Genomic DNA, 22118 nt, shown 5'->3' with positions numbered 1-22118 from the left:
CAGGGTTCCCTTTTGACTTTGCATTCCCCCTTTCACAACTAGTGTCCAAAAATCCTGGAACGCATCTTAACAAAATCACTATTATTTGGTTTGCATCAAAGTGGTATTTATTACTATCAATCTTTCAAAGTACAGGATCATTCCTACGCAGCCCTTAAAACATTTGCAGAAGTTGCCTAGTCAGGTATGCAGGCAATTTCATGGACAAAAAAACCCCCATACATCAATGTGACGTAGACACCCTGTGCTCTAACATACATTTTGTTTAAAGCTCCTAGCACAACCAGGACTACCTGGCCTGACAACCTCTTCCTGTATGCAGTCCAACGGGCCGGGGTCCTGGTCCGGTTCTCTTCAAATGACTCCTGCGGGTCCCTGTCCACCGCCCGGCTATGAAAACTAAACTGACATTTATTTACAGCCGAAAGGTTCTTAGATGCGTTGCTAAAAAAAGAAAAGAAAATCTAGCACTTGGGGTTTAAGGTTGGGACATTTGGTGACAACTGCTGATGTAAAAAGGGCTTTAAAAAGACAGCGGATTTGTTAAACATGACTGTAACAAGAACCGTTACAAAACCATGACGAATATGTAAAAATCAACAACAATGCTGAAGACTATGTTCTGTAGTTTTCTAAAGTTTTGAAACAAGCGGGTGTAATTGTACATGTTCGATTCCCCCAGTGCTTAACTGAGGCAGTTTCAATAAAGGAGCAATGTTAATATTATATATCATTTTGAGGGAATTTGAAAACTGTTGCAAAAATCTATCAAATGTATTTATAAAGCCCTTTTTACATTAGCAGTTGTGACCAAGTGCTTTTACAAAACAAAACACTCAGCCTGAAACCCCAAGGAGCAAGCACTGGTTGTTCTGGAAATTGTGGTAAAAGGCATAATATTCTCGATTAATCTCAGTGACCCAAGGGAATGTAATTTATTAACAATAACGCAGGTTTGTGGGAACGACTCAATTGATATGCCGCAACACTTACACTTGATGAAAAGCCACTTAAAAGCTTTTTCAACAAGCTTCGTCATGTTTAGACGCATATTGATGCTTCGCAGACAAACAAGACAGAAACAGTGTCTAGAAAGCATATTGGTACAGCAGACAAACTACTGGCACACTTATCTACAGCTGCATCTCTTAAGAGGAGAAAATAATAATGATTTCCTCCACTTCAACTAAAACAACAGACACAGAGACATTATCTCAAAAACTCTAATCCCCTTTATATTGGAAGAATGATTAATGTGCTCAACAAAAATACATTCACGCTGTGCAACAGAGATAAACTTTGGTGTAATGGTAAAGACATGCTTGTATATCGCATATGAAAAGAGCCACACACACACACACACACACACACACACACACACACACACACACACACACACACACACACACACACACACACACACACACACACACACACACACACACACACACACACACACACACACACACACACACACACACACACACACACACACACACACACACACACACACACACACACACACACACACGATTGTGAGTGGCTGTTTGTGGATAGAAAAGGTATTTGGAGGAGAAAGAGGAAACTGGGACAGCACACACTAGTTTCCTTTGGCTCAAAAGCACAAATCTAGATAAATTCAGAGTACTGTGAGTGCAAACCAAAATTCCGAAGGAATCGTGACAGATAAGGAGAGCACGTCATAAAAAGGCATACAACATAAGATCAGCAAATGGTTCAACAAAGACAGAGACAATACCTTGTGCTTCTAAGAGATTCAGCTGCTGGTGACAGCGGTTAAATAAGGTTCGCGAAAATACAATTTCTAAACGGCATCAAAACAACAGACCAAATATATGACGGCTTACTGTAAATGGCTTTGGGAAAGACTTCAGCCGCTGGATGACAGGGATGAGTGGAGAGAGAGAAGGGGAGGAAGGAAGACCAAGGGAGAGGGAAACGGTAGTTACGATGACATGGCTTACCAGGTTCCAGCTTAATGACTTTAATGGCAGCCAGTTCACCAGTGTTGACATTACGGGCCTGGAGATGAGAGAGGAGAGAGAGAACAAGCAAGCATGTATTAGCCAGCTGTCAGTCAGAGAGAACACATTGGGTTTCGGACAGACGATCATTTAACAAATGTTTTATTTGTGGTAAGAGTGTTATTCATACTTTTCTGCAGGGACCCCCATGGGGGCGGGCCGAAATAAAGCCTGTGCCTGTTCTCCTTGCGCACGATTTGCTGATGTAAGCCGGTAACGACACACAGTATAATTTGGCCTTTCTTTCTTTCTACAAACATTAGCTACAGACTAGCTAACAAAATTGCCACAAACTCACCACAAAGTAGTCTAGTCAAGGAGCAGCCCTAAAGACCTACAAAAATAAAAAAAATAAAAAAAATACTAACAGAAAAAGAAATCACATGGTCAGACAGCTTTTCAAGGGCCATAGGAGGCTCATGTAAATAATACATGATGTTAATTTGTTCAAAACACAGTGAAATAAACACAGTGATTTTGTAGACATGGTGATGGGGGCTTAGATAATTATACATTGGAGTCCTCTCACAAAGTTCCTGTTAATGCACGAACGCACACATTATAACTGCTTTAGTTGACAGTGAGGACGATGAAACATGGCAGAAGTGTCTGAAACATTGACCACTGCAGCTGAAGATGACTTCAGACCTATCACATCCAAACAACCATGAAGGCTTGATGCAAATACACTAAAGTTCAAAGGTTTGGAATCACTTCAAAATGCCCTTGTTTTCCGTGAACACATTGAAATGAATAGGAAATCTAGCAAAATGAACAGGAAATCTCATTGAGTAGGTTTGAAATAATGATTTTTAAATGAAATAATACATTTGTCCTACAAACTTTGCTTTCGTCAAAGAACTAGGGGTCTGTTTCTCAAACTAGACACTAATGCATTTGTTGTCCTGCTCAGGTGTGCACCAGGGCCTCCCACTCCTCATTCTATTCAGGTTAGAGCCAGTTAGCGCTGTTCTGTTAAGGGAGGAGAACACACCGTTGGATGGAATCTTCTGTTTCTCACGTAATAGCCTTCATCTCTCCAAACAACAACAGACGGAGAAATCACAAAATAAAGTTATTTGATTCCGGAATGTAGACATTCAATAAACAATCTGATGTTTACAGCTATAGTAGTCATTTTCATCATTAACATCATTTCTGATCAATTTTATGTTATTTTAATGGACAAAAAGGTGATTTTCTTTCAAAAAGTAGGACAGTTTATAAGCGTCAACTACTACTTTGGTAATAATACTACTTTGGTAATACAAAAGCTCACAAAATTAGGCTATATTGAAGAGTGACACAGAGAAAGCCATTGCAGAAAATGTGTCATGTGGTATCCACTAAATGTGGCAAAAGGTTGGATGGGTCCAAATTTTAAACGTTTGGCCTAAATGCAAAACATTATGCATGGCAAAAAGCAATGATTGGTTTTAACACAGGGAACCGAGTCTCCTTGAATGACCTAGTCAAAGCTTACGCAATCACATTTATTATACACTTTACAATGGAGTAAAGTGCAGTACAATGCAGCATATTAGGCAATTCATTAACGTGTTGTTTTTTGATTTCTGTTTGGACCACAGGAAGTACTGCTATCTAAAAAATACTAAATGGTGATGCACATATTTTGCCATGAGGCTGAGAGAAAATGTTGCTAACGCAGATGTCCTATTCTCCATGGTTAAAGCCATGTTCATGTGCTCTCAAGGCAAATTCTAGACTTCTGAGCCCTTAAGTAGGTGAAGCGCAGTACAGTAGAAATACTGTGCCGTCACCACTGTGCCCAAACCGGGGAATCATGCTCCAACCGAAAATGCAAATAAAGATATCGCATTTTATAACTTCTGTTTACATATTCAGGACACGTGCCCACAAAGAGACTAATGACATTTATAATAGGCATTTTGGTATGACACAGATCAGGGATCCACGTTGTCATTCTGCTGGATTCTCAGCAGCAGTCCGTTTCCATGGAATTCCTCATAACTCATTCTCATCTTGCGTGTAGTTCACCTTGTTTAGAGTGGTCTGATTTAAAGGTCGCTGCAATTCAATCTGTCAACTCCCCTCCCACTCTTTTAAATCAAAATGGGAAGAAAAACAGGCCTTTAAAATATCAACAGTAACCTTATAAGTTATTGGTTGGGGGGGGGGGGGTGTTAGTAACAAGTGGCTGAGGAGAATATGAGAAGTCACTTCACTGCAAACTGATAGATGGACTGGCAAAAAAGTGTAATTGGGGAATATCTCAGGCACTGAAAATGATTTAATAGATAAACCTATTTTCAACATTAACTTAGAACATCAACTGCATATATCTGCTGGTAATACATGCTTTCATTAATGCTGGTAGTACAGTAAAAATCACACATATAAACAAGAACTAAACTAAAAAGCATAGCACTTGATGATGTTGAAATTGAAGATACAATTTGATATAGAAAATAGGGAATCCCATGCAACACAGCCGTGCTCCATGTTGATTAACTCGTCATAACCTTTTGACAGTTTTTAAGTGGAATCTTTGCTCCAGAGACAATAAAAAAAGGTATAAGATTTAAGTTTGTGTGAATTCCTATGTGTGAATTCCTTTGTGTATATGCTGCCCTTTGCATGCTATTCCCCAGATGCTAAACAAACTGAAGACAGGAGTGTCATAACGCAATCCACTCATGATCGCCAGCACTAGTTGTTTACTTTAAACCCAGATATCCAGGTTTTAGGCTATTGTATTCTTTATATAACAAAGTATTGTACACATGTTCACTTACTGCAGCAAACTGGATCCTTGCTGTAATAGTATGAGAAACTAAATAAAAAGTAGTTTACAAAATATATATATGAAGTGATATTAAAGGCGACTTCCATTATTTTACAGCAAGACAATTCCTTACCCTGAAAGTAGTTTATGGCCAAACTGTAAAACTGTAATGCATGGGTCCATTTATAAACTACAGCTAATTTTAACATAGTGGTAAAATAGCTAAATTCTACGTTAAGTTGACAACTGATGGCTACAACAACATAAAAACAGGTCATAAAAACATGTTCTGTAATTAACCAAAAATCGGTTGCAAAATGGCCATTCATGTCTTGACCGAAGATTTACAAAACAAGACATTGGCCATGTTCAATGTCACCCAAAATTGTATATACTGTAACATCTAAAACACGCAATTTCTCCAACAGATCAATACTTATAGTAATAAGATATTTTTGTTGGTAAACACTCAACTACAAGGGTGGTACAGAAACACACAGACAAGTTTAATTTATATCTTTGCCCTTTCTGCAAGACATCAATGTTTCTGAAATTGCCTTTATATCAGTAACACACCTCAGGCTCTGGACGCGTCTCAGTGATATAGTCAAATGTAACTTTGATGTTACCATAACAGCGTGGACAAAAGAGAAGGATATACTAGTGTCTAAAAAGACTAATCGGAGGAGCATACAAACTACACACTCAAGACAGATGGTACAACCAATCTGGACCCAAAACAGGGCGGTTCCTGACAAAAACAACCAGTCTGGACACAGTCATCTCCACTCTGCATCTCCACAGAGCATTATCACTGTGGAGAGCAGTGCTTGTTGCTTTTCAACTCACAGATACTGTAAGATGTAACATGTTCCATAGAAAGAAAAAGAGTATGAGAGTTTCTGGTCAATAATCAAGACAAAGTGTGCAAGCCAATGCTGCTCACTGATCAAAACATGTAACTCGTAAGTCCTGAACAAGCACAAGATGGGCAAGATGTTTTTGATAAGTAGACTATTCAAGCTTATTCTATGATGACATACATTGGCTATATCCCCCCCCCCCACACACACACACACACACACACACACTTTGAGATGAAGCAGACTAGCAGCCTGAAGACGCCTACTGAGACAGGCATGAATCCCACAGGGGTCTCGGAACAATACATCCTTTTTGACAGGGCGACTATAAAAACCCGGAGCAACCAAGAGCCTACCGACCAAACAATTGATCCATCTACTAAATCGTGTCCATCCTAACACAGACACACACACTTCTAATTGCGCTGGATAAATGAATAACATGTGAATGTAATTTCATTGATTGAACACCCCTCTCAGAACAGTCATCAAGAATAATCTGTTTCAAGTGAAAGACTGAACTACCATAGAAAAGGAATACCACAGAACTCTACTACACTCACGAGACAGTGTGGAAGAAAGCAGGAAGACTGACAGAGAAGCCATGCGACATGATTTACCCGCATATATTGACCCTTGCTTTGAACTACAGCCAGTCATGGAACATCTGTCTCGTTAGAATCACCAGTCCACCCGTTCACAACGAAACACTCAGGCCTTACTGAGCATAGCGAACAAAGCCATGTTATTCACCATATGATCAGTGACCTATACGAATGCACAATCCTAGAATAGCAAGCAGGCTGCCTTAAAAGGTTTCATATGATGTCACCAGTGACAGCGTGAATGGCAGGAAGAGGGGCGGGACAGACGAGGGAGACAGGGAGAGACAGAAGCCACTGTACACCCATGGGAAGTATAAAGGGGAAAAATAACGGCGACATGAAGAGCTACCAGTCAGACAACGGACAGACAAGTGCCTGATGAGTCACGACGAGTGGAAATGGTCACAGGGCTGCGATACGTTCTCTGTAGAATCAGTGGCAGGACAACATTTCTTATAAGGAGAAGAACATCAATGGGAATCCGGCTAGGTCTACACGAGGCCCCATGTCATTAATGCTGAGCTACACAAGGCGTGTCCATACACAACACACTGATGTAGACTGCCCAAGGCAGCCGGCCTTTTCCCAGCACTGGGTCTAATCTAAAAATAGAAATGGCAGTTGCTGCTAGAAGCGCTGTAACCGACTGGCTGTGACCGGGGGGGGGAAACAGCTCCAGGAGTCCAACACTGCAATATGCATGAGGGGCTGTGGAGTGCATCGACATCATGGTCTGGAAAAAACGGGTGTGTGTGTGGAAAAGCAAGGACGCACTACATGGGAAAACCTGGTACTTTTACGCATGGAAAACCAGGTATTTGTATGGAAGAGGAGACACTGGGAGGAACGGAGAACCGCAGACACACACTCCGGCAAAGATGTAACCATATTTGTTGGTTACAATATTGGCCTAGGCCTGGCAGGAGCAGAGGGGAGGAATGACAGTGGCTGCTGGAGCAACATGTTGGCACATTCCACAATCCTAGAAAACAATCTTTGGACTGACCTAGAGGCCTACGCACAGGAGATCCCCTTGTAATTTGACAGAGCTTCAACTCTTCTGTAAAGACAAATGAGATAAAACTGCACAGTCCAGGCGCCTCATTTATCAATATTGCATAAAAAAGATCCAAAATGCGTATTTAGGAATGGAATTAAGCACACTGGTAGGAGATCATAAATGATAAATTCCACTTGTTTTTCGACTCAGCCCTTTATAGAAACGCCTTTAGAGAAACACAGAGTAAAAACCACAACACTGAAGAAGGAAATACAACAATGCAACCCAAGAAAACTCTAAACGTTATAGCGCATCTCACCTGACTACTGAAAAAGCTAAAGAGAGGACAGACGACATGCCTTCTGCTGGCTGTTCGGTAGTGTCTTTGTTTTCAACAATCACCAATGGGCCTCCCATTGTCAACAGCTCCCTCATGTAGCCGATAAAAATGCCATCATTGTGGTTCTGCAGAATGGATGCGTTTCACCTGCTGCCTTCACATTCAGCAGGATCTTCATCAATCATTTTAGAAACCCATGAATGTCAAATAAATGAATATACTCCCCTTGACTCCAACCTGCTGAGAGACAGTCTGAGGAAATCGTATGAAGTGCCAGACTGACATGGTCCTTTTGTAAAATGCGTGTTGAACCTGAGGGGGGTGGCAGTTGGACCTGCAATGGAATTGCATTTATCTTATTTTGTCTCTTTTAAACACATTTGAAAGGAAACATAACTGCAAAACAATATCCACCAAGACAACATATAGGTCTCTAAACATGCCCTCTCTGAAATGCAGCACACGGTACATCTTACATCATAGAATCACATTGCCATTTGATTTCCAGTACTGTCAGTGTTATAATAATAAAAATAAACGAGTTTTACATGAAGCTAGCATAATTTAAGAAACTATTGCTTTTTAATACAATTACCAAAGTTACGGCAAAGAACATTTTGTAATCCAAACACAACGAGGCACTAATGCAATATTGCTTTACATTTGAGAGAAATCCAAAACAACACATTATTGAGTAACTGCCTTATTTACTGACAGGGCGGTGGCTGAAACATAGTATGAGTATAGTTGTCATCGGCAAAGACGAGGGAGTTGCAGAAAAAACATGCAGATGAGTACAGGCAAAAATCTAGAGAAAAACCTGTTTCCGTCCGCTTGACATCAGATACTTAGAGAGGAATTCACCTTCTAGGAGGAAAATAACCAGCAACACAATGCCAAATCTACACTGGAGTCCTCTACCAAGAATACAGTGAATGTCTGAGTGATCCATCCCATGATCCCCCACTATTTGACAGCCTGAAGTATTTCGGGAAAAATATTGGAAACAAAAATATGGCGCAATCTCATTGTGCAACGTAATGCAATGGTTTCAGGGAAGGGGAATAAGTATCTAATCAAATATTAGTATTATAAACTTAAATCACACTTTGAAACACAACATTTTTGAAAAAGCTAAAAAGGTGAATACTTAAGCAATAAACTATAGATCCCATGAGCACGAATGCCAAATCAACTGCAAGCTCACGTCATACTGGAGGAGTATTACAGTCCGTTCAGAGGAAGACAAATGACAAGGAAAATTAGCCACATAGCTCATAGCAATTTGAGTGCAGCTTGGTCTCAAAACACAGCCAAATGAATGTGCAGCAAGACATCAAACACAGCACACACACTGGAGAGGAGACAGTTGGCTAATCACGATAGAAGTGTGTGTGTCTCCTGTGTCTCAGACGTGTCTGTGATCTAGGCGGGCTCTTGTGGTGATTTAGTCGGGCTCTGAGAATTTTCCACAGTTAAAAAAATAAGTAAAAATCAACAAAAATATAACATGAAATCATTGAGCTTTATTGCATGCAACAAAGGGAAATATAACTACTGATAGTAGAATAACGCAATGCAAAGAAAGAGTTGACCAACCAACCAAAATTATATCCAACCAATCCAAAATGATTTCCAGTATACCTTTAATCAAATCCAACCCCTCCTCAGCCCGGTCCGACCTGATCCAACCCCTCCTCAGCCCGGTCCGACCTGATCCAACCCCTCCTCAGCCCGGTCCGACCTGATCCAACGACTCCTCAGCCCGGTCCGACCATATCCAACCCCTCCTCAGCCCCGTCCGACCTGATCCAACCCCTCCTCAGCCCCGTCCGACCATATCCAACCCCTCCTCAGCCCCGTCCGACCTGATCCAGCCCCTCCTCAGCCCCGTCCGACCTGATCCAGCCCCTCCTCAGCCCCGTCCGACCTGATCCAGCCCCTCCTCAGCCCCGTCCGACCTGATCCAGCCCCTCCTCAGCCCCGTCCGACCTGATCCAGCCCCTCCTCAGCCCCGTCCGACCTGATCCAGCCCCTCCTCAGCCCCGTCCGACCTGATCCAGCCCCTCCTCAGCCCCGTCCGACCTGATCCAACCCCTCCTCAGCCCCGCCCGACCTGATCCAACCCCTCCTCAGCCCCGCCCGACCTGATCCAACCCCTCCTCAGCCCCGCCCGACCTGATCCAACCCCTCCTCAGCCCCTTCTGACCTAATAATTGCTTGTAAGATTTCTTCAGATCATTGTCCTGCCAGAAGATCCAACAACTACACAGTTTACCCACATGGCAAAGGCTGCAGGATTTTGCTCTAGGGTGTGTTTGAAACACAACAAAATCATATAAGCACCACATTATTTGATTTGATTTATTTTACGTGTGCACCTCCCAATATATTATCGTTGCCATCTGACCACGAAACTGGGTTTCAATAAAAGTTCCAATGATGTTAAGTAATTGCTGGAATTTGTAGTAGAGGCAGCCTTCTGGCAAGATGTCCAAATAGCTTGCTGGCATGGAGGTGGTGTCAAATTGTAGTTTTGGTGACTTGGTGATCCCAAGATTCAAACATCTTCGGCAATCTTAAACAGTGTCTCAAACCATCCTCCAAATTTGACAAACCACAGAGTGGTGTGTATATAATATACATCAATTTACAGATGATGCACATATTTAAAAAAAAGTTACAGAATATGCAAATATAATGTCGATGCATGGAGATGAGCAGAGCTGAGAGCAGTTAACAGTTTCAAGGTGACCATGAGAGAATAACATTACGGAGCCCATTTCTAAAAAGTTCATCGTAGACCATTCCTCCATACAGAATCCTTCCAGGTCTATGACATCCTTTGCCTGCGCTTGGAGACCACACATTGCAATTCAAAACAAAGGGTTTGAAAGCTATTTTGTTTCTTGACAACTGGCCCTCCATTGGTTGTGCATTGAGTGATATTTTCACATTATGGTTCGTTAAACAGCGCCGTGTCATTGAGGTAATGAACACATGGTGAAAACATGGCATATCAAGTAATCTCATTCCGTATAGGGTTCAAATGTGATCCGAGGGTTTGGCTTCCTCACAGCCCAGGCAGCCAGCATTAAAATCCAGGCTTATCCTGGGAAAACTAGGTCAATGAAGCCAGTGCCTGGGCCAGGCCATACATACAGAAACCAAAAACAGATCTCCAAAGTTTGAGCCAAACAGTAAAAATAGCCTGAATTAAATCAAAATAAACAGACCCGAGCAACTGCATTTAAAGACATAACTTCCCCTAACCACCTCCATGTAGGCCCACCCTGAAATATAACCCGTGAGAGAGAAGTGCTCCACCTGTCCACATACAGACACGCACAAAATAGCACAAGTCATTACAGAAAAGTGCACTTTAATAACAGTAAATAGGAACTCATATTGCGTATGAACACAGTCAGTGATATTGTATAATGCCAGGCGTTCGAATGAACTAAACAGTTTAAATGAACTATGAAACCGAACTGAGTCAGTCGTTCTTGACACTTAACAAAAACTCAGTGTTTTCCTATAAATGTGTGTATCGTCACAATCAATAACCAGTTAACTGCATTCATTATTGCACCCTGCGCCTAATTATCAGTTATAAACATCTTTATAACGCTGTTGGATTGATGAATGTTCATTTGCGAACATAAAACAAACAGCTGTTGGATGCAGCACTGAGCTGGAGGACAGCGTATGAATCCTGCTGTTGACGATGTGTAGATATCTGCTGCCAGCCGTTGGAATGAACGAAACAGTCGTTCAAATGAATCATATAATGTAACATGTCAGTCATTCAAGTATTTTTTAACAAAACCTCCGTCTTATGTTTTTATATAAATGTGTGTGTACCATCACAAGCAATGACCAATTGTCTAAATTAATTATTGCAACCCGCATTCAATGACGCGCTACAAACATGCATTTAAAATTCTGCCTGGCTTGATACATTATTCTCTGCGAACGTAAACCGCCTTTGGGCCGAGCGCTTAGCTTGACAACAGCACATGAAACCACTGATGTAGAAATCGTCCGCAAACCGTTCAACTGAACGATACCCTAGAACGAGTAACTAAAAAGTTCTTGCAAATCTCGAGTCAGGAAAAAAACTGTTCAAAATGAATTGATCGTTCGCAAACGGCACATCACTAGTGACAGCAGAGCTTCCGAGGTCGTCTGCTGCTCCAGGAACCTTGCAAGGAACTCCGGCAACCGGCAGCTTGTGCAAAGCCAAAAAAGCAGCCTGAAAAGCATGGGCAGTACGTTGACAACTCTGTGGTCTGCACATAAAGCAACCAGCAGAACCTCACTTCACAAACGGCTTCTTCAAAACCCCTCTTCGCAGTCTGATGAAGTTTCATATTCCACACTTTACGAGCGGCGCTAAGTTTGGACAGTGTGTCAACAGATACACACAGTTCATCGCTCGGACGAGGAGGAAACGCTAAACTCCTGTGGAAGCCAAGGAAAACAATCTTCTGCTGGGCGCATCTCATCTGCTTACACTGTCATCCAAGACAACAGGCCAACAATATGAAACCTGCTCACAACTAATTAACAACCTAGCTGCCAACCTGATAGAGCTCTGCTTCCAATCCCAACAACAACAGTCGAACACGTTTCTGACCTCCCCTATCAAAAACGGTTAGCATGGACAAGGCCTGTAAAACGTGTAGTCTAGAATAATATGCCTCATTATTCAAATAAAGGAAGGCATCCTGACAGTCATTAATGCATGTTGTATAACATCTTAACCAATGGGCACTGATATTGAGAGGTGACATCATTTCCAAAGAGAAGCACTGCTATCTGACTGACAGCTGACAAAAACAGTGAGGTACTGTAGTGCACAACAAACAAGTTCTTATTTGGATGGGTGGACGACATCACCACTGCGCCACCGTCTCCGGATTCTCGCTCCACTGTCCAGAACTTGTACCGGTCAGATCTGCACAGTAAGCAGATTATATCCTCAGTACAATTACAATAGTCAGCAACATAGAATTACCTTAAGGGGAATTGAAATCCTTGGCTAGGTAAATGACAGCCTACTGTGTTATGTATTCTCAATAATTTAAGGCAAACGCATTAGGCTGTTGCTATAGACAATAAACTGGTACAAAAGACACGAAAAGTTAAGGAACATTCTTGAAGATAAAACAAGCTGGGGCTTAATTCCAACAGTTTAATGACCAAACAACTGGAGGAAAACAGAACAATCAGGCCCAAACAGGATGGACACTGCAAACAGTTCTGCACGGTCTGATTGTGAATAGGTTCAGCTGAGAATCTGACCAGGATTTTCTACTCTACCTCTTCCTTTACAGGATCAACCTTAAACAATGGATTGTGCGCGCGCACACACACACACAGACACACAGACACACAGACACACACACACACAGACACACACACACACACACACACACACACAGATCCACCCCCACACAGACATGAATACACACACTACCACTGCATTCCAGACCAAGCCTACCCAGATGTGCAAAACACACTTAACAAGCATTCACTATGACTAAGGAGAAAACATATCCATTCTTCAAACCATGTACATGCCATTAACTTACTTCTATAGCCAGAGGTTTGTTGTGCTCTACATTAGCTATTCTCTGTATAAGTTAAATTGTGCTGTAAATGTATACTTTGAAGTCTTCACACAGTAGGCCTTTAAATTCCACTTAATACAACGAACAGTCATCCAATTCTCAAAATACCAATCCTCAAAACCACTTGCGCCATCTAAGCAAGATTGTGGGCGTAGGCCTCCTGAATGGTCATGATACTAAACAAACTGCTAAAATACTTCAGATTACATGAACCTTCATCCAACCTGCATAAGAATTCAGTGTGGTTTAATAGTTAAATAAAATGTAAATGGCTGGCAATGTATATTGTTGTACAACAGGTATATTGTTGTTCATTTCTAACAAGTAGGAGTAAACTGTTTAAGCGTACTAAAACGCAACAACATAAATAACAACAATTTAACACAATAGCTGTATTGCAAGGTCCCAAAACAGCTTCCACGTATCATTCATGCAATACTATGTCGTTTCCTGGGCTAAAATCGAATTTAACTGGAATATCCATTAGCCTTGCCCAGCCCGAATGTTTCTATATAGGCTACTCTGGGCCTTGTCTGTTGTGAGGAACCAGACGAATAAGACGACACAAACAAACAGGCACGCAAATAAGGAAGAAAGCCAATAATATCCAAGGGTGGTGACGGGAAAAGTAGCTTTGTACATCAAAGCAGAACAAGACAGGAATTGTGTTTTAGTGTTTTCGCGATAAGAAATTCCAGCAAGGTGCCTTCCACGTCTCCAAGCATTATCAACAATTTGTCAAACACTTGTCAAACCCCGTTGTGCCTTATAGTCTCCTAAGCTTAGGTCAATTTGAATACGGTATGTTGACAAAATGTGACGTGCATGTTGCTGGTTTTATTGTAACGATGTATCAAAATAGCTAAACAAGTTAGCTTCTGCTGCTATTGCAGCAGTTACCTTGTAGACATCTCCGTATGTGCCGCTTCCTATCCGCTGTATCAGCTCGAAATCCTCCTGCGGATTGCGCCTGGATAGGTCGACACTGGAATTCATCTTCAGAACTCCGGTGTATGGATCCGAATAGTGTTATTGAACTACACCAATACTAAAAATTGAACAAAACAAACAAACCTAAAAACATACAACGTCAGAAAATCAAAGCCAGCCTCCACTGAAACTTCAACATGGCTTCCAATGCGCAATAGGCATGCGCACAAATATAGTTTACGTTCTCCATGAAAAAGCAGTCTGGGGGAAAGTGTGCAGCAGCTTACAACGGCGGCAGTGTACTAGGAGATGGTTGGCTGACGATAAAGACCAAGCGGGAGATAAAAGATTACGAAGAATGAAATAGTTTATGGGCCGAAAATAATTATATAGGTCTCAAACGCCACACTGGATGACTTCAACTGATAATTACTCAGTTTTAGTTCAAGGATTGATGACAAGAGGGATGGGTTGAATAGTTGAAGGGGTAATAAGCAAGAGCAGATGTCATGATTGTGTGTGTGTGTGTGTGTGAGAGTGTTTTATTCTGGATTAGCTAAACGAATGGGGACCAGATTTTAGGTTTAGGGTAAGGGAAATAAGTAATAAGTGATCTGGTCCCAACAAGGATAAAAAGATGTGTTCATTTGGGGACCAAATCACTTCACAAAGATAGTGAAACCTGCCAAATTGGAAAAATATTTAGGAAAAACCTACAATTCGTCATAGTGTTAGAATTGGTGTTATACTTTTAGATTTAGGCATTACAGGTTTAGGTGCTAGGGCTCATTACAGGTTTAGGTGCTAGGGCGCATTACAGGTTTAGGTGCTAGGGCGCATTACAGGTTTAGGTGCTAGGGCGCATTACAGGTTTAGGTGCTAGGGCGCATTACAGGTTTAGGTGCTAGGGCGCATTACAGGTTTAGGTGCTAGGGCGCATTACAGGTTTAGGTGCTAGGGCGCATTACAGGTTTAGGTTTAGGTGCTAGGGCGCATTACAGGTTTAGGTTTAGGTGCTAGGGCAAGTGTAATCATAACGTTTAGGTTATTGAGGTTAAAAGGGTCAGCATTTCAGTCCCATCGCAAGGATAGAAAAACTGTGTGGGTGTGTGTACTGCTGTGCTACAACACTATTCTGATTATGCAGCTGAGACCATGCTTTGTCATATTTTTGGGTTACATAAGAACACTTGGGCTAACTGAATTTTTGTAGAACCTATCAATTTTTCACCATTCAACACATGTTCAAGCCATAGATTCAAGAAGGACATCTTCCAAGGAAGACCGGAATGGAGACTCCGTCAACCTTTTGCAGGTCAATTTTAGAACATTTTAGAATCAAATTTGTCTACTGTATTTTAATAACTAGTCTTTTGGAGCCCAATTTTAATATGAATGGCACATAATATTCTGGGGCTTGTCAACCACATTCTAACTAGGCCTACTATTTTATGAATAATCACTTCTGATTCATAGGCTACACCTCTTTCTAATTTTACATCCAGACATGATACTTTTTTATTAGTTGTACTGTATTACACAGACAATGACCAATTAAACACACTCCATAATTGCTTTTATAATTTTTATTAGAATACACTACCATTTATTTAATCAACACTAAAATGTGAGGGAAGCCTTGAAAAATACAACAACAGGGAAACATGAACATGCCCTCATTTTATGCCTAATAGAATACCTGACTTTTTTAAAATACTGCAGCAAAGAAATAATCAGTCTTAGAATATTAAGAGTGGTTGTTCAACATCAGGAAAGAGATTAATCATGCATATCCGTGAGTGCAAATTCTTTTTTATATTGAAGGTTCTCTAGGCCTAGGCCCTATGTTAACGATAGACATGGTATTAACTTACTTTACTGAGGTCCCTTTCACGAACCAAGACCTGCTGTGCATTTCAACATCACCCTCTAAATGAGAAGTAAAATATACACGTAATGTATGTTTTATCTTTGTTAGCTATTCCTGTGGGTTCCACGTCCACCCTGCCTGCTTTCACTGCAGCCACAAATTTGTTTTGTAATGTAGGCTACGGTTCGTTATCCTCAATCAATTTGCGGGCCCGAAAATAGCAGTTAGACTATTAAAACATTTAAGCACCAAGAACGGAAATCTACTTAATTCTTATCTAGTTTTAAACATTTAAGATTGGACAGTTTTTCCCCCTTCCAAAACATTTTTTCAACTAAATTGTAGGCTACGGACTGAATTGAATAGCGGGTGGTTTAAAGGTATCTGAACATTCCAGAAACCCACGTTTATCTCAAGCCTACCACCACAGTCTTAAAGTGTTTTGTTCTGTTTCAACTAAGGCATTATGATGAACGAAGTACGTTATCTATATGACAGAAACATTGTTGCTTTGAAATATAATCATCATAGGCTAGTAGTCATTTTGGAAAACATTTCCCTATAATGCCAGGTTTTTTTATTGGTAGGCTACGTGCAGCTGCGCTGTCAGAATGCGTGACTGCTCTGACTTTCATTGTGCGCTCCGTGCGCCGCGCCTCTCTGCTTTCCTTTAGCCTCGAGATCCGAAGCCGCGCATACAGACTTGCCCGCGCACAGGATTACTGATAGGCTTCTGGTCAACCCCATTTTCATAGGATAGGATATGCCAGTCCAGGAGTCGACAAAGTAGAACAGAACCCCGACAGGTTATTCGTGCGCCTGTCCTGAACCCAGCCGGAGATGCCCAGACCGTTTATACAGCTTATTCAGTATCCTGTAGGACCGGATGAAGCCATGCAAGCCGGTACTGATGAGAAGTGAAGTGGATGGAGTGGCTCCCTTTACCGACTTTTCTGATGTTAACGACCACAGGATGGAGAAACAGACCTTGGTGACGGCTATCAGTTTGTCCATGAGCCTGGCGTCAATGGCGCTTCTCATCGCAGCTATCATGACCGACCACTGGTACGAGACGGACACCACACGGCACAGACAAAATTGCGATCAGTTCGGGCCGGACGCAAACGACCAAAAGAACCGGCTAATGCCCATCTATCACCTGCCACTCATGGACAGCAGCCATCCTCGAAGAAACCAAGCGTTACTCCGGGCCATACATGTCGGGAGTAGAGAGGAGGAGCTCCTGGAAAACTGGAGGTCAATTTTGGGAATGGGAATTTTAGAAACTGAATGTGGGCGACCTCTTTTCTCCACTTACTCTGGACTTTGGAAGAAGTGTTATCAGCTCGGTAAGGACAGGGACATCGACAACCTCATTGCCAAGGGTAAGAGATGTTCTGGAGAATTTGACTCAGGTTGGTGCTATCAGGCTATTCCGGGACACTTGGGACGTCCCTGCCTTAAACCTAAACATTTTACATTTCCATTTTAGTGATCTGACATCAGTAGTAAATCGCAAGGATCCCGTTCATACTTTTCCATTTTACCCGGTCCTGTGCAGTGCAGTAAAACCGCACCCTTCTAGATGTAAACAATCCATAGTTAAAAACAATAACAAAGCCTTATCCACCTCTGTTTTGGTAAAAACCAGATGGGCCTGGAGCAATGAAACCACTCGGAAATTCAAGACAGCTAGAGCTGTAGATGCAAGGACGTATACTACAGTATATCAGTATTACAGTTGTCTATTTTTTACATTGTAATGAAAAAAGTACATTGTATGTTCTGATGGCAGTTTATATTTGAGGCATTTCTAAGGTATGTTCTTTCTTATAAACAGTGATTTGAACCCTAAATAGTGATTGGTTGGAAGCTTTGGTTTGTCATACTGTATAGAACAGTTATGAAGTTGTACAGTTCTAATTGTGTTCATTGGTGTAATTGTAAGGCACCTCTGGGCTTTGTGTTATAGGCAATCCAGTATCTCCACATTACATCAACATGAGAACAGTCCTTAGCCGTGGTATATTGACCATATACCACAACCGCTGTTGCCTTATTACTTACATAAGAAATGGGTAGTGTATTAACAATTAATTTATATGTAATTAATTTGGTGTAACAACTGCAGACTGCCCCATTAACATCCGGCAAGTGTATCTTTAGTGAAATAATAACGGGCCTTGTTCTATCAGGGATTGTTGAAAAACTGGATAGTCTTGTCCAGAAGGGACACATTTCTAAAGTTAAGGGATTTAGAAATGTAAGTTACAGTAAAACTATAAGGAAAATGATACTGTATGGAATTACACTAACATTTTCAAAATTATTGACATTCCATGCACACATCCCCTGACCCATGTAAATATCACTTTTATCAAAATAAAACCTGAAGTCAAGATTAATATATGTAAAATGAGATTCCAGAATAAGCCCCCCTAAATCAGATTCCAGTGTAAGCTCCCTCCCAAACCTGCGAAAACATAATTAACATTAATATCAAATATAAGTATGTGCACTCCCTGTTTGCATTTACTGATAGCTGTCGTGTATGAAAACATAACATGGCTGCTTGGCGATTTGAATAAGCAATCTCAGATTCACTAATTGCTAAGAGGAAAACATTTAGAGGAATTTTTCTTTAGACCTTTTTTTGGATGTTCATTTGTTGTGTAACAATAGTAAATTCTCAGTTGCTCAAAGATATTTTGGATAGTGACCAGTGTAATTTGACTTTCTAACATTTGCAAAGCAGTGACATTACAACTGATTTGTGATCACTGCCTTCAATAGTTTGATTGTATTGACGGAAGTTTTCCCAAAATGTTGGTTAATTGAAACTAAAACAGTGTCTGGAGGAAGCAACCAATGTACCAGTCTTAAATTTACAACCTGAAATATAAGGTCCATAAGTACAGACTAAAAGATCTGAAGGATCGGTAAAGATTTTATATAGACGAATGGTTTAAGATCTCTTCCAAATTGTTCTACAATCTCATCAAATTATAGGAAAAGGGAGTAGTGCTGTTATTTCTGCAAGTGTAGGATGCAAAAGGGGTTTCAATAAGTTTGATACATGATACATAATCTTCTGGAAAATACATTTACAATTTGACAATTGTCATTTCGGTTGACTCCTTTCAATCATTAGCAAAGTACAACATATTCTTCATGTTGGAAAATGACTATATAAGAAGCTCATTAACAGTGTAGTTAATTAAATACAGCAATTTATCTGGACCTGACTGTATGTTATGATTGTCTTTTTGTTTCAAATCTGAAAAGTAGTTAAAAAGCTGCCAGTTTTACTTGATAAACAGCAGCATGACTTGCAGGGGCTTTCTAGGACAGATCATTGGCTTTTACCATAGACTTGGCTAGACATCAATTAAAAAAGATTGGCTGGTCCCTCCTTATCACCCAATTGGGAGTCATGGTTTGTCATGAGGGATCAGCCAATACAGTTCCACCCCACTGACTGCTTTAAAATAGTAAATGCCCTCAATGGCTTCAAAAGTCCATGCTATAATGTGCTTGCACCATGTTGAATTTGTCTCTTTCCTCTTACAGTTCAGAGGAATCTGTATAAAAGCTGCCATCTTGTGGGGAAGATACAAACATACATCCTGAAATCCTATTACGAAGTCTGTTTCAGTGCCATGCACACTATCAAAGCCTTAACATGCAGGCTATATTGACTACTGCAAGTAATAACATAACGATATTCAATGAGAGTGACGAAAAATAAATCAAAGTAAAAGTAGACCCCTTTGGAAAACAACAGGACACAGCCAAGTCTAAAAGGAGTACAGCCATAGATATTAGACAAGTCTCATTCAGAAACAACTGCCCTGACAACAGTTTGTTCACACCAGTTCTTGTCTCTGTGCAGGTATAGCCCAGCGCTGCACCAACATCAAGTACCATTTCTCCCAGCCCATCCGGCTCCGCAACATCCCTCTGAACTTGACCCGTACCATCCAGCAGGATGAGTGGCACCTCTTACGTAACAACCCATTCTAATTATGACACTGATTGCCTTAATGAGCCGTTCCACTTCCACCACCTTCCCTTTTAAAGCGAGACAGATGCTCATTTACTGTTTTTCCGTTAAGTTGAAACTAGAACTTACAGTGTTTAGAGAGGGGAACGGTGTATTTTGCATGATGGCTCAACCTCTCCTCTCGTTCGTGGCGTCAGACCTGCGACGGATCACAGCAGGGTTTCTGGGCATGGCGGCCGCTGTCCTGTTGTGTGGCTGCATCCTGGCATCTGTCAGCTTCGCCTGGGAGAGGAGTCTTACTCAGCATGTCTCTGGGCTGCTCTTCCTCATGGCAGGTACTGTCAACACATACACACACACACACACACGACCCAGGCCCCATGCGATTGTGTGTGAGAGTGTGTGTGACGCTGTCTCGAAACGTGAGGAATGGCCTCTGTGTGGAGGTTCCCTGCTGTTCTCCCTTCTGTTTTGGTCCATGTGACTTCGGGTGTTTGGAGTTCAGGTAGAGGGCCTGGGGTTGGAGCTGGCTGCCTGGGAAGTGTTTAAAAACATTGTTTTCTAAAGCGTTTCTATTCCACCGAGCCCACTTCAGCCATTATTACTCCTCACAAAGACAGGAAGTATGCACACACGGTTTCCTATCCCTGTGGTGACCCTGTGGTGACCCTGTGGTGACCCTGTGGTGACTCAAACATCATTCCTAATAAAAATGCCCTAAGTAACCCCTAGGCCAAAAATATACTTTCGACACACCTGAACGTGAACGGGGACGGAATATTTTCCTTTGTAAACGACCACTGCTTTCCGTCTCTCTCCCACACTCCCGAACCCCTGGCTTGCTCTTCCTTTGGCTTCTTAGGGATCTTCTGCACCATCTCCCTGTGTACCTACGCAGCCAACGTGTCCTACGACCTGGCCAGGGTCCCTCCCTTCATCTACGGGCTGCCTGCTGACGTGGAGCATGGCTACAGCTGGTCCAGCTTCTGTGCCTGGCTCAGCCTGGGGCTGACCGTCGCGTCTGGGTGTCTGTGCACCACCTTCCCAGTCCTCAGCTGTCACAGCGCCAAGGTCCGGCAGGGCAAGGCCTCCCCCGGTGGCGGCGTGTGATGCAGTGTTTTACACGAAACCGATCCTTGTGAAACGCTCACACTCAGGGCCCTAGCAGGGGTCTGCAGGCCGGGGCTGGGTCTGATGGACACCTTGCAGCATCGGAGCGGCAGTGAGGGCCTCCAGACCAAGACCATATCGGTCTGACACCTGTCAGCAGTCCGTAGGAGTAACACCCTTTTCTGTCTAAAAAACATCTGAATAGAACTCTGAATAGAATTATGGAAGCATTAATGTCAGCTACTCCCATGCCTTCAGGCTTTTTGGTGGTCTTTGTGCACTTTTGTCTGTGATTCAGCCCACGACTGCCTCTGCATATTATACTGTATATCCTGTGTGGGGAGGAGGAGGGTGTTCTATACAAATCACAATAGAAAATAAGAAAGAACTTGATTAAAGATGGACATCTACTCTAATCAAAACCGACCTATCAGAATATATACAGCAGCTCTCAGAAGCATTCTCCCATGGACATTTACACATTTTATTGTGTTAACCCCCTTTAAAAATTCTTATTAAATCAATTTTGATTTCATGTCATAAAAACATATTTCTGAGAGTCCTGTAGACTGTGATATTAGGCAAAATGCCTTGGAATACATTCACAACATTTAAGATCGACTACATTACTCCAATATCATAACTATGATACATAACATATTCCCTGATGTCTATCCCATGTGTGAAAAATGCATGTTTTTTGTGGTGTCTGCATTTTAAAAGAAATCTTCAATCTACGTGTCTTCTTGTTTGATTCTTAAGTGTAAAAAAAAAGGTCAAATTTTACAGGGCAACAAAGAGAAAGACTTCTGCCTTTGGATAAACACAAGACAAATGCATCCTACCTTCTGCATATTCAGTGGATTGATTTAACAGTGATGAGAACACTGAGAAACACAGTTTCTTCCTTGTTTCTTTCTCAAGACCGTCATGTGGTACAATAGTGGAC

At 41.7% G+C, this 22118-nt stretch overlaps 2 protein-coding genes across 11 annotated transcripts in view; one reads left to right on the top strand and one right to left on the bottom strand.

The window, feature by feature from the left end:
- LOC105006890 (mitogen-activated protein kinase kinase kinase kinase 3) overlaps positions 1 to 14412 on the bottom strand; it is a 43222-nt gene extending 28810 nt beyond the window's left edge. For 7 of the 10 annotated variants that reach the window (XM_020047467.3, XM_020047473.3, XM_020047474.3 and 4 more), the window contains exons 1-2: positions 14157 to 14411; positions 1986 to 2043 (exon numbers count right to left, since the gene is read on the bottom strand). In XM_020047467.3, coding sequence (XP_019903026.1) covers positions 1986 to 2043; positions 14157 to 14252 — 154 coding nt within the window. In that variant the 5' untranslated portion in view covers positions 14253 to 14411. Of the gene's footprint in view, positions 1 to 1985; positions 2044 to 14156 lie in introns of all 10 variants that reach the window. The other 3 variants (XM_020047466.3, XM_020047470.3, XM_010865613.4) reach the window with 2 other exon arrangements.
- Positions 14413 to 16607: 2195 nt separating this feature from the next.
- On the top strand, positions 16608 to 21906 carry LOC105006889 (transmembrane protein 178A). The gene is made up of 4 exons (XM_029120166.2): positions 16608 to 17441; positions 19949 to 20062; positions 20257 to 20394; positions 20922 to 21906. The coding sequence occupies exons 1-4, from the start codon at positions 16943 to 16945 to the stop codon at positions 21167 to 21169; spliced, it is 999 nt and encodes a 332-aa protein (XP_028975999.1). The 5' UTR covers positions 16608 to 16942; the 3' UTR covers positions 21170 to 21906.
- The last annotated feature ends 212 nt before the right edge of the window (positions 21907 to 22118 follow it).

Source organism: Esox lucius, chromosome 6, assembly GCF_011004845.1.
Source record: "Esox lucius isolate fEsoLuc1 chromosome 6, fEsoLuc1.pri, whole genome shotgun sequence".
In the NCBI taxonomy this organism is placed as follows: Eukaryota; Metazoa; Chordata; class Actinopteri; order Esociformes; family Esocidae; genus Esox; species Esox lucius.
Note: the sequence above shows the minus strand (reverse complement) of the source record. Positions and strands in the feature narration are given on the sequence as shown.